This window comes from Chiloscyllium plagiosum, unplaced genomic scaffold (assembly GCF_037043375.1).
Source record: "Chiloscyllium plagiosum isolate Xiang-an unplaced genomic scaffold, Cpla_swu_hap1 HiC_scaffold_5, whole genome shotgun sequence".
NCBI lineage: Eukaryota > Metazoa > Chordata > Chondrichthyes > Orectolobiformes > Hemiscylliidae > Chiloscyllium > Chiloscyllium plagiosum.
The window spans coordinates 6678282-6691927 of NW_028270143.1; the positions used below are offsets into that span (position 1 = coordinate 6678282).

The following is a 13646-nucleotide window of genomic DNA, read 5'->3' on the forward strand; positions in this document are numbered from 1 at the left end:
ATACCTTTTCTCTGGTGATAGTTATCTTAGTTATTCTTCCCTTACCACTGCTTTAACCCATGGATTATTTCATATTTTTGAAATGGTGGCATAACAGCACATCACCGGATGCACAAATGGGTTCCCATCTTCAGTTCATGTATAAGCCCTCAAAGCGATTTGGTCAAACCTTCATTTAAAATGTAAAGACCTGACAATTTTATTGGCATTGACCAGCAATCGCTGAAGAAGAGGTTTTTTCAAGTTTAAATGCAATGAGATATGCTTGCTAACTTTAATTTTTTTTTTACAAATTTTATATGCTCAAATCTAGTGGAAGCACGAAAAGTACCATGGACGTCGAAGTATTCAGTGCTGTATATCGACAATCCCGTAAGTTTTGTTTTTAGTTACGTAGTATTATTTGCTGGAAGATTCTAGAACTGCTATGGGTTGCATGCCCGAGAAGTGGTCTTGTGAGAATGAAATTGTATCAAGATCTCTCTAAAATAGTGCAGCTGAAAGAAAACCATTTTCTGACTCTATTGAGGAGATTTCTTGGATTGATGAAGAGTCCCTGTTTCCACTTTCCTGAACCCCACTCACTATCCGCATTTTTCTTAATTCAACTACGAAAACATTATTGGTGAATCCTCAGTTTACGTCTCAAACTTGACGGCTCAAACTTTAAATCCTGCATTAATGTAATAAATAATATATCATTTGGGGCATCACTGGGACTATCAAGGACCCCAACGATTAAGAGTTTACTGAGGAAATAAAGCAGAACCCCACATTTGCCAATCATTTCAAAATCTGAATAACGACTTAATTGCAGATTTTTACTGCCGCACCTTAAAATTAAAAAGGTTGGGCAGAAGAAACATCTGCATCTCTTAATGAACTTAACCAAAGGCTTCATTATTTTTATCTTGAAAATATGTTTATACGTAGTGCTGGCAAGTCAAAAATCCAAAATTCTAGGCCGGAGTCTTTGGGCCTTTTTGGCCCTTTTGGATAGTGAGGGATGGGAATGTGGTTGGAATGTGCAGGGGGGATGCCTGATGTCTTCCTCACCACTGTACCATATTGCCGTAAATGGCAATGAGATTAATTGGTCACGTGGCTCAGTGAAACCAAGTCACCTCCTAAAGGATGGTGAGATAAGCCCACCTCTGTGTCGGCACTCATTGGCCCATGCAGAGGGCTCTAATAGCAAAGCTGCCATTTTGTCAATAATACCATCAGTGCTAGCTGGTCTATCCCTCATGATTTTGAAAGTTCTGGCATCTGTCAGTCTTCCTAAACTTTCTTTGAAGATGTCATGTCCCCTGTGCAGCTTTAGCCTCATCAATGGCCAGCACTGATTGTGGTGAGGCTGCTGAGATATGGATCCAATTAAGCAGCCAGCACTTGAGGACTGACCTCCATTCTTAATTGGATACCAGCCTTGATTAAAGGCAGTCAAGATTGCGCATAGAACCATAGCATCCCTACAGTGTGCAAGCAGACCAATCAGCACATCAAGTCCACATTGGCCCCCTGAAGAGCATCACACTCAGATCTATCCCTAACCCTATTCCTATAACCCTGCATTTTCCATGGCTAATCCACCTAAACTTCACATACCTGGACACAATTTAGCATGGTCAGCCCATCTAATATGCACATCTTTGAACTGTGGGAGGAAACTGGAGCACCCTGAGCAAACCCACACAGACATGAGAAGAATGTGCAAACTCCACACAGACCATTGCCCAAGGGTGGAATCGAACCCATGTCTGCGACACTGTGAGGCAGTACTGCTAACCATTGAATCACCATGTAGCTCACTTCCAGCTTTTGACACTCCATACTTGTGCTGTGACAACAAAATTAATCCGTCCGGTTTAGTTACTCACAACTGAAACGTAGATCAGTTAAAATTGCACCTTGCATTCAATTTGTGATCAGTCTTATTATTGAATTTTCTAAATTGGTGAGCCATTTGTTCTTACTGGGCTTGTGTCTTATTGTCATATTGGTATCTCTGGAAAACAGAGTTAAAAAGTCACACAACACCAGGTTATAGTCCAACAGGTTTAATTGGAAGCACTAGCTTTTGAAGCACTGCTCCTTCATCAGGTGGTTGTGGAGGACACAATTGTAAGGCACAGAATTTATAGCAAAAGTTTATAGTGTGATGTAACTGAAATTATACATTGAAGAATACCTGGATTGTTTGTTAAGTCTCATATCTGTTAGATTGACCATGTTAGTTTCACTTCTTTCATATGTAAATCACAAAACTTTTTTAAAAAGTTGCATTCTCAGGTTAACTGTAACAATTGGTGTCAACACAGATAACATGTTGAAGGTGTTAGCCCCCTGTTGTCTGTGCCATAATGTTTAGACCGATGCTAATTTGAAAAATAAGTTAACATGAATTCATGCAGTTTTTGAGCAAAGTACAATGTAGCTTTGCAAGTACAAATTCACCCCACAAACGTGCATGTGGGTGTGTGTGTTTGTCTGGCGTGGGGGATTGTGAGTGTCTGTGAGCGAGAGTGTCTATGTGTCTGTGTATGAGTGTAAAGGGGTCTAAGTCTGTGAGAGTGTCTGTGTGTGTATAGTGCAATGGTGGTCACCTGTAGTGTGACATGAACCCAAGGTCCCGGTTGAGGCCCTCCCTATGGGTACCGAACTTAGCTATCAGCCTCTGCTCGACCACTTTTCGCTGCTGCCTGTCCCGAAGTCTGCCTTGGAGGATGGTCACCCGAAGGTCTGAGGTCAAATGTCCTGGACCACTGAAGTGTTCCCCAACTGGGAGGTAACACTCCTGTCTGTTGATTGTTGTGCGGTGTCCATTCATCCGTTGCTGTAACCTCTGCTCGGTTTCCCCAGTGTACCATGCCTCAGGGTATCCTTACCTGCAGCGTATGAGATAGACAACAGTGGCTGAGTCACATGAGTACCTGCCACATACATTGTGGGAGGTGTCCCCATGCATAATGGTGGTATCCATGTCCACACTCTGACACGTCTTGCAACGCCTACCGCAATAGGCTTGTATGGAGTTGTCCTGAAAGCCGGGCAGTTTGCTACGAACAATGATGTGTTTGAGGTTTGGCAGTTGTTTAAAGGTAAGCAGTGGAGGTTTGGGGAAGGTCTTGGCAAGGTGCTCATCCTCATTGATAATGTGTTGCAGTTCATGAAGAACATGGCATTGTTTTTCGGCTCCTGGGAAGTACTGAACAACGAAGGGTACTCTGTCAGTTGCAGCTCATATCTGTCTCCTGAGGAGGTCATTGCAGTTCCTTGCTGTGGCACGTCGGAACTGGCGGTCGATGAGTTGAGCATCGTATCCCGTCCTTATGAGGGCATCCCTGAGTACTTCCAACTGCCTGTCACGTTCCTCCTCATCTGAACAGATCCAGTGTACGCGTAGGGCTTGTCCATTGGGGATGGCTGTTTTAATATGTTTTGGATGGAAGCTGGAGAAGTGTAGCATTGTGAGGTTGTCTGTGGGTTTGCGGTAGAGTGTGGAGCTGAGGCGCCCATCCTTGATGGAGATGCATGTGTCCAGGAATGAGACAGATAGTACAGAATAATCCAAGGTGAGTTTGATGGTGGGATGAAATGTGTTGATATCACTGTGCAAGTTTAACAGTGACTTCTCGCCATGGGTCCAGAGGAAGAAAATATCATCAATGTATCTGGTGTATAGTGTTGGTTGGACGTCCTACGTAGAGAAGAAGTCTTGTTCAAACCTGTACATGAAGACATTGGCATATTGGGGTGCAAATTTGGTCCCTATGGCTGTTCCATGTGTCTGGATGAAGGACTGGTTGTCAAAGGTAAAGACGTTGTGATCGAGGCTAAAACAGATGATTTGGAGGATGGTGTTCGAAGATTGGCAGTTGTTGGCGTTGAGTATTGAGGCTGTTGCCACAATGCCATCATTGTGGTGTTGCAACAGAAGCTGGGGATCCCCTGTACAATCAGCTTCTGTCACGACTTTACAGATTTCCTACAGAAACTCAGCGCCCACGGACCAATCAAACCAGGAACATTCCTCGTCACGATGGATGTTTCCGCACTCTACACCAGCATCCCTCACAATGATAGCATCGCGGCAACAGCCTCAGCACTCAACACCATCCTACAACTCATCCGCTTTATCCTCGATCACAACATCTTCACCTTTGACGACCAGTTCTTCATCCAGCCATGGGGACCAAATTTGCACCCCAATATGCCAACATTTTCATGCACTGGTTTGAACAAGACTTCTTCTCTATGCAGGATCTCCAACTAACACTATACACCAGGTACATTGACAACGTATTCCTCCTCTGGACCCATGATGAGAAGTCACTGATAAAACTACACCGCGATATCAACAGGTTTCATCCCACCATCAAATTCACCATGGACTACTCTCTACTATCTGTCTCATTCTTGGCCACATGCATCTCCATCAAGGATGGGCACCTCAGCACCACACTCTACCGCAAACCCACAGACAACCTCACAATGCTACACTTCTCCAGCTTCCACCCAAACAGCCATCCCCAATGGACAAGCCCTACATGTACACCGGATCTGTTCAGATGAGGAGGAACATGACGGGCACTTGGATGTACCCAAGGATGCTCTCAAGAACGGGGTACGATGCTCAACTCATCAACCGCCAGTTCCGACGTAATAACCCGTAATGACCTCCTCAGGAGACAGACATGTGCTACAACCGACAGGGTACCCTTCATAACATTGATCGTAGCAAACTGCCCGACTTTCAGGACAACTCCATACAACCCTGTCACGGTAGGCGCTGCAAGGCGTATCAGAGTGTGGACATGGATATCACCAGTACATGTGAGGACACCTCCCACCATGTTAGTAGCAGGTACGCGTGCGACTCTATCTCATACGCTGCAGGCAAAGTTGCCCTGAGGCAGGTTACGTTGGCGAAACCGAGCAGAGGCTACGGCAATGGATGAATGGGTACCACACAACAATCAACAGACAGGAGTGTTCCCTTCCAGTTGGAGAACACTTCAGCAGTCCAGGACATTCAACTTCGAACCTCTGGGTGACCATCCTCCAAGGCGGACTTCGGGACAGGCAGCAGTGAAAAGTGGCTGAGCAAAGGCTGATAGCAAAGTTCAGTACCCGTAGTGAGGGCCTCAACTGGGATCTTGGGTTCATGTCACACTACAGGTGACCACCATTGGACTATATATACACAGACACACAGACACACAGACACTCCTACAGAGAGACACACACTCTCACATGCACCTTCTCACAAACTTAGTCTCTCTCTCACCCTCTCTCAAACTCTGTCTCACTGTCTCACGCACACACACACACAAACTCCTACAGAGACCCACACTCTCATGCATCCCCTCACAGACTTAGAGCCCTTTACATTCACATACACGCTCCTACAGAGAGACACACTCCCACACACTCACATGCACCGCCTCACAGACTTAGACCCCTTTACACTCTCTCACACTCTCTCTCTCACAGACACTCTCAACCCCCCCAACCCAGAGAGAAAGAGACACACACACGTGTTTGTGGGGTGAATTTGTACTTGCAGAGTTACATTGTACTTTGCTCAAAAACTGCATGAATCCATGTAAGACTCTGTTAACTCATTTTTTAGATTAGAATCAATCTAAACATTATGGCACAGACAGGGAACACAGGGGGCTAACACCTTCAACATATTGTCTGGCTGACACCAATTGTTACAGTTAACCTGAGAATGTAACTTTTTAAAAAAAAAAAGTTTTGTGATTTACATATGAAAGAATTGAAACTAACATGGTCATTCCAATAGATGAGAGACTCAACAAACGGTCAAGGTATTTTTCAATGTATAATTTCAGTTACATCATACTGTAACGTTTGCCATAAATTCTGTGTCTTACAATTGTGTATAACCACCTGATAAAGGAGCAGTGATCTGAAAGATAGTGCTTCCATATAAACTTGTTGGACTTATAACCTGGTGTTGTGTGATTTTTAACTTTGTACACCCCAGTCCAACACCGGCATCTTCAAATCTGGGAAGCAGGGCATTGTTCTCATTAGAACAAAAGAGCAAGGTGAAAATCACTACTTCGACACCCAAGATAGTAAAGCATTGGCTGTAACTACGACTGTAGCAAGTAGCTCACCATCTGACTCCTCAAAGCCTGTCCACCATCCTTAAGACACATGTCGGGAATGTGCTGAAACGATCCCCACTTGCTTGGATAAATGCAGCTCTAACAACATTCAAGAAACCTGATACCATTGAGGTCAAAGCTCACATCCACAAGCACAGTCGCTCCATCACCAACGCTCAGTAGCAGCATCTGCAAGATCCACTGCAAATTGACCAAGGCTCCTTACCATCTTCCAAATCCATGACCACTACCATCTAGAAGGACATGGACAGCAGCTACATAGGAATGCCACCACCTACAAGTTCCCCTCCAAGTAAATGACAATCTTGATATGGAAATATATCATTGTTCCTTCAGAGTCAGAGTCAGAAACCTGGAGCTACCTCACTAATGACATTGTAGGTGCAGCTATTCCAAATAAGACTGCTGCAGTTCAGGAAGCAACGCACCACTATCTTGTCAAGGGCAATTAGGGATAAGCAATAAATGCTGGCCCAGCCAGTAATGCCCGCCTCCCTAAATTAATTAAAAAGGAAATATGCTTTGCATAATGGTCATGATTAATCAAGTTAAAATTGAAAATAAAATGAGAATTTGTCTCACACCTGTACATACCAAATAGTTTTTCACTGGCATTTGAGCAGACAATCTCTTGCTGGTGATTAGTACAATGTATCCTTAGGGACACATAAATTGTGTTGTTGACACTTTTGTGTGAATATCATTAGTGTCTCTCCAGCAAGTATTTCTTTTTTAAATATTAAAGAAGTTTTAAAGTGATTCCATGTATTATCGAAGCCACGTTATGTGATTTTTTTCAATTAACAGCAATTAAATAACAAGTGGAAATATACGTAATTACTGATCTGATCTCTTTCCAATAACATTGGCTTAATACATCCTTACTACTGACTCAGTTTTCAATTTCTTTCTGTTCCGTAATAATTTGTGTCAAACAGTCGCGCCAAGTATATTCTGGTTTTTTGAAATACTTTTCTGTCTATTTATCTGAACGGTTGCATTCATTTGAGTTTGTTGAGTCGTGATTTGTTGCACACATTCAATTGAAAACAAAATGAAAGAAAACAATTGCAATTTCTAGCTATTTCTTTTTCTCCTCTTTTGAAGGGATTGAAATGAAAATAGAAAAAGCATTGAAGGAAATCATTTGCTCTGTTGTGATTGTGTCACATCGAGCTGTTTATTTGCAGCAATTTGCATATTCCCACATTCCCATTTCTATACAAAGGGATTTCTCTTAACCTCTAAATATTTCTGCTGATGTCTCTGTTCAGGATCTTGCATTTAGGATAACAGAAGTTAGAGGCAGTTCGCTACTAACCTCCAAAATTGTCCAAATATCATTCTTCATTGTTACAGTCTAATTTATTACTTAAGTATTTATTTAAATGGTTTTGCTCCAAGGGGATTGTCAGAGTGCTCCCCTATAAGGGACTGTACATGATAATCAGCATTGGGCCAGATCTTCACTCTGTTGGCATGTGTTGCTAGTGGAGCTATTTTTTTAAATTATCAAATACCTACCTTCATTAATGGTTTAATGTTCACTTATTAAAAAGATATGTTCAATAACGTAAAGATTCTTTGAACATGATCTCAGGACAGAATAATTCTTAGTCCTTCATTGTTGGTTAACTGTGGCACTACTCTTTTTCCTCCAAAGGCTTTGTATTTCATTCCCCACACACTGCAAATAATTGCCCTTTGTGATCTGACCCAGTTATGGGTGGTAGTTTCAGTGTACTGCTATGCCACATTACCCCATGGTTTCCAGGAATGTGCAGGCCAGGTGGATTTAACCATGGTAAATGAGGGGTTATGGGATTGGAGGTATATGTGTCTCTTTTTTTTTTAAGGTTTCAGTGCAAACTCGATGGGCTAAATGGCCTGTTTCTGAATTGATGTATTCAAATGCAGATTGTAGGCAAATGATATCCCAGCAGATGACAGCTTAATATCCTCCCCCACCACCACCCCCTCCCCCCCACCCTGCCACACCCACCCGTTCCCAGTGGCATTAAAGGTTTAGTATTTTGTACTTTGTGCACGTCATAAAATACTGTGCGTTTCCATCAAAATTATTGAAGGGGGATATATCCCCATGTTATACAAAATTTAATGTTATTTTAACTTGGTAGAATGTTAACGCAATCTCAGGGAAGCTGGGCTGGAATACGAGGTGGAAATATGGTTTAATAAGTTCATGATCGTGTTATTAATAGAATATATTAAACAGAACTATTAGAATTGCAACAGTACTACTTAAGCAGAATTTATGACCACTTGTGGGCCTTGCTCAGCATGTCAGTGGCCCATAGTAGCAGTGATGGAACCAAGAAATTCGAGCTCTGATATATTTTCTGTAAAGAATCTAGTTTTAAGCGCATTGTAAAATAATTCTAATTCCCCAGCTGCAGGAATTCTAAATCCCGCAACAAACGTGTGTGCCAATGCATGTGGTATGAAATTACTTACCATTCATCACTTGGACCACTTTAAGAAAGGTTGTCTGGATTTATTTAAATTTTACAGCAACCCTCCTCGGGCACGTTTGGAATGAGTACAAAATTTGTGTGTAATAGAGGAAGCCAGGCCTCCAGATGTGCATGCATCATCTATAGTTACCGAATATGTCATGGTGTTTAGTGGCTTTGGGGTGAGGTATTGGAGAAGATGAGAAATTTCACCTGTGAGTGCCCCATATCATCTCAGATAGGGAAGCTTCACTAGAGTAAGTGCCACATTTGGGCATTCACCTGGACTATAGAGGGCCTTCCTTGGCTTCAAAGTGGATCTGTTGAATTGCAGTACCACAGGGAGACTGTGTCCTATATCTGTTGTTATGATACCCATTTGTGGCCTAGTTGTGTTGCTGGATTCCAGGCACCCAGCTGAGGAATGCCAGAAAGGGAGTCCTGGAAGACTGAGTTGAGGTGCATTAGCTGCAAGGACTAGGATTGCTCTTTGCAGACTCCTTCCTCATTGGGGAAGGAACTTTTTTGAACGACCGATGACGACTGCAACATCCATGGGAGTGTGTCACATAGGGGTTTGCTTGCCATGCACCTGAATGGCGTGTCTCCCTCTGGTTTCAGACCACTGGCAGTGGGTGAGGCCCATAAATGGGCAATAATTCTCCAGTTAAGGTGCTTGATTGGTCTTTGCTGTTTGCAGGCCTTTGCACCCAAAAACATCAGGGTGAAGGCAGCAGGTTCTTGTGATGATGCTATGGTGTTAAGAGGTGTATTGTGTCTTTTTATTATAGTGAGAGCTTGAGACAGAGGTGCAGAGCAGTGTGCTTCAATTCAATAAAGCAAAGAGCCTGTGAGACTTTGGTCTTTTTTTGAAGTGGAACAATAGAAGCAGCTTGAATAGGTGGGGTCAAGCTCCCAAAGAACCAGGATTTTTAGTCTAGCTTTCAGTACCTGTTGGGGCTGTGAAAACTGCTACATCTGTCTGTCTCTCTGTCTGTGTGTGTCTGTCTGTCTGTCTGTCTATCTCTCTCATATCTGTCTATCTATCACTATCTCTCGCTGTCTCTCTCTCTCGCCCTGTCTAGCGCTGTCTCTCTCTCGCCCTCCCTCACTGTCTCTCTCTTGCCCTCTCTCACTGTCTCTCTCTTGCCCTCTCATGCTCACTTGCTTTCTCCCTCTCATGCTCACTTGCGCTCTCTCTCTCTGCTACAGCTAAAAGCTGGGGATTCTCTTCCTGCTGCTACAATTGCATGTGAGACAACCTGTTTTACTGACTTTGCCTTTGCCAAGGGTGTGCTAATGGAATGTTACTATATTGAACAGTTGATGAGTGGTTTCTTATTTTCTGAAGTATTTTGGTAGAGTTACAGTTAAGCCAATTCTTCTTTTATTTTTATTTTGTCTGTGATTTAACTATAGCATATGAATAAAGTGGGTTTTACTTCAAGCTTGGTAATTTCACCAATCGAACTGCAACTGAAACACAACACCTGGCACTTGTCTTTAAAATAAGAAAAAGCCAGAGTCTAGGTTATCTCCTTGATGTGTTTTGAGGGGGCTTGCTCTGGCCCATAACAAATTGGGGGCTCGTCTGGGATCAAAATCTCTAATTCCAGTTTGCACTTAGAATTATTGGCAGTGAGGGGTGAGTGTTGCTTTTTTTTTTTAAATTTCTGGTGTTGAACTCAGTTGGTTTAAATAAGCTGTGCCTTGGGCAATAATGGCTCTTTCAGTTATTAAGAGTTTCCTGTGGGGTGGAAGAAATCACTTCAGGTGTTTTTACAGAAAATGAGCAAGGCAAAACCTTCAGAATTGGCAAACAAATTGGAGTTGCCTGTGTCTGTGAGATAAGAGGAAGTAACTGTGGCAATAGCATAATATTTACAATTGCCAGGAGTGCGATCAGAATCATTGGAAATGGCTGAAACTTAGTCACAGCTGAAGCTGAATTAGAGGCAAGAGCAAGAGAAAAGGAAGTGAAATAGTTTGAATTACAATTAAAAGCAGAGGAAAAAGGAAAGGAAAAATCTTAAAGTTCACTTAAAATGGCAGAGGTAGAGGTGAAAGGTAGGAATAGTGATAAGGACAGTGACGGAAGGCAATCCCATCGTAGTCTAAGGCCTGGTGGGGATCTGTTTAAATATGTTCAAGTATTGCCTAAGTTCAATGAGAAGGATGGAATGTTTTCATTTCATCTGAGAAAGTGGCTAGATGAAAGAAATGGCCAATGACCACATGGGTATTGTTGATTCAAACAAAGTTGGTATGTACAGTTAGTGAGTAGTTTGTGTGACTGTCAGGGGAGGTTTCTGTGCATATGAACGAGTACCAGCGGCCTACAATGTTTTAGGAATCTAAGGAGGGAACATAGTCAAACATACATGGACTTTGAAAGGATCAAACAAAGTGATTTTGATAGGTGGGTAAGGGCATTGAAAGTACATCAAACATATGACATCTTAGACGGTTATTTTGGAGGAGTTCAAAAATTCACTTCCTGAAGTAGTGAGAACTCTTGAAAGAGCAGAGGGTTAAAACAAGGTTAGCAGCTGAAGGGGCCAATGATAATGAGTTGGTTCATAGATCCAAGTTTGGCTTCCAACATCAACTTCAATCTGTAAGAGATAGAAACTGGAGAAAAGAGAAATCCTCCGGTGGTAAGGGCAAATGAGATCTCATTGAAGAAAGTAGATATAGTTTTCCTTTTTACCCTGTGGTAACCTATGAGGGGGAGCAAGATGGGAAAAAGCTCAGGTGTTTTCAATGTAATAGGGTAAAACGTGTGAAATCACGGTGTTGGTGGTTTTGAAAAAACACTGGGAAGACAGGTGTGGGAAAACAGGATAAACCAGTGAGTTTTGTTGAAGTGGTAAAGGCAAGTACATTGGAAGCTGACAAGCTGCACCAGAATGTACAACCTGGTCAGGGATTAGTTGAGAAGAAAGTGCCAGATCACCTTAAAGAATTTACTAGTGTGGGTAAGGTTTACTCATGTATACCAGGAGGAGTACAAAAAAAAATGTTAAGAGATACCGGAGAAAGTCCATCTTTGGTGAGAGATGAGGAGCTACATAATCCAGAAGGAGTAATGCCAGAAAAAGTGGTAATATGTGGAATTCATAGTGAGAAGAGCAATGTTCTATTATTTAAATGAGGTTGGAGAGTTCAGTGAAAGTGGTGGTAGGAGTAATAAGAAATGCTCAGTTCTGGAAATGCAGTTTATCCTTGGTAATGATTTAGCTGGATCACAGGTAGTAGTAGTAGTGCCTACTGTGGTTGAAAAGCCAGGACAATATACACCCCTTAAAGCCAAAGTACAGTCATAGTCTCTACCTGCCACTAGCAAACTCAAAGGAAATGGTATTGGCTGCCACCTCCTGTTGGCTGATGCCATCTACTGGCAAAGGATGCTAACACAAATCCCTGGGTCTCAGCCTCTTTTTTTTCAAAGGCTCGCTCAAGTTATGTTTTAAAAAAAGGAAATCTGGAAATGGTTTCAAGCTGTGGGCAGTTTGATACCAAATCCCAATCCCATGGTCAAAGCTGGCAACTCCCATTAACAACACCACTGTTGATTAATTAAACAGGATCCTGGGCATCATTAACCAACTGACCTCAATGCCACAAATCTTTTAACCATAGTGCAGCATCCCTTTTCCACCTCCCCATTCCTTCACAAACAGCCTGTGACATTGGTTACAAGAACACAAGTGTTCAGAGAAGTGCATAGTCATGAAGTTTGAAATGAATTGAATTAGCTTTATTGTCACATGTACTCACGTGAGTTCAGTGAAAAGTTTACAAGTTCGTCGGATGCTGCCTGACCTGCTGTGCTTTTCCAGGATCGCACTTTTCGACATTGACTCTCCAGGACCACAACAATTTTCAACTATGATTCTGTGAGGAGGAGCAAAGCTTTTTGGTTCCTGTCTGAGTACGTTTCAGCTTCACTGGGACTGGATGAGAGACCCTACTGTTGCAGTGCACTGAGTGTGGAGCGTGTAACTGCTATATGACCTGGAAAGAGGAATTCACGGCAGGGAGGGGCTGGACATGGCTTTGTGTGCAACTGAAGCTTCGGCAATGGAGAAACCTGAGGAATCCCACCCTTTGGAGAAGCCATGGAAGTGTGGCAACTGTGGGAAAGGCTTTTGTGCCCCTCCTGCCCTGGAGATTCATCGGCGCAGCCACACTGGGGAGAGGCCATTCTCCTGCCAAGAGTGGGGGAAGGCCTTCAGCAATTCCTCTGCCCTGTTGACCCACCAGCGGGTCCACACAGAGGAAAGGCCTTTCAGCTGCCCCGAGTGCGGAAAGGCCTTTAGCAGTTCCTCTATGATTCTATGACTCTAAGTTGCCACTTATGGCGCCATCTTAGATACAAAGGTATCTAGGTACAGATTCTTCAGTATAAATTCTTAGGAGGAAAAATAGAAATATAAAGAAAGGTCCAGCGTTACAGACCTTCAAAAGTACAAAATCACACTAATAAATTAGAAAAGTAAGGAAATAAAAAATTCTTCCACAAGTCATTCTGCTATAACTTGACACTTACGTTCCTCTGCAGTGCTGCACTGTAAAATAAAAATGGCGCTGTATGAAATCTCCAGAAAATTTGCTATACCCTATCAGTAGAAAGTTTATGTTATCCAAACAGTGTCCACAATTCATCAATCCCATTATAGCCAATTTGTGTTAACAAAACGCATATTATGTCAGAACAACCTGTAATTTTAGAAAGAGAAGTTAGTCCGTTTCACAGCTCTAGGCTCAAGGACCCAAGTCCTCCATTGGAATCCCAGGCTAGACCCCCATGATGCCAAAGAAAAGCCACATGGAGTCACAGATGGAAGCCTCCGCAAGGACTCACAAATAGCACTCCAAAACCAAGATGGAGGAGAGTCATGAATATACATTCTGCTATTCTATACACTCAGCCTAAAGTTATTGATGTAGAAAGTCCCACTGGATTCGATTTATTTCAGCTCTGCAGCTGGCCCAGAGATTGGCA

General features: G+C 42.7%; 1 protein-coding gene across 1 annotated transcript in view; it reads left to right on the top strand.

Moving 5' to 3' along the window:
- The window catches only part of cpvl (carboxypeptidase vitellogenic like), a 106657-nt gene that overhangs the window by 40075 nt on the left and 52936 nt on the right, over positions 1–13646 (top strand). The window contains exon 5 of the mRNA XM_043689523.2: positions 314–372. Coding sequence (XP_043545458.2) covers positions 314–372 — 59 coding nt within the window. The remainder of the gene's footprint in view (positions 1–313; positions 373–13646) is intronic.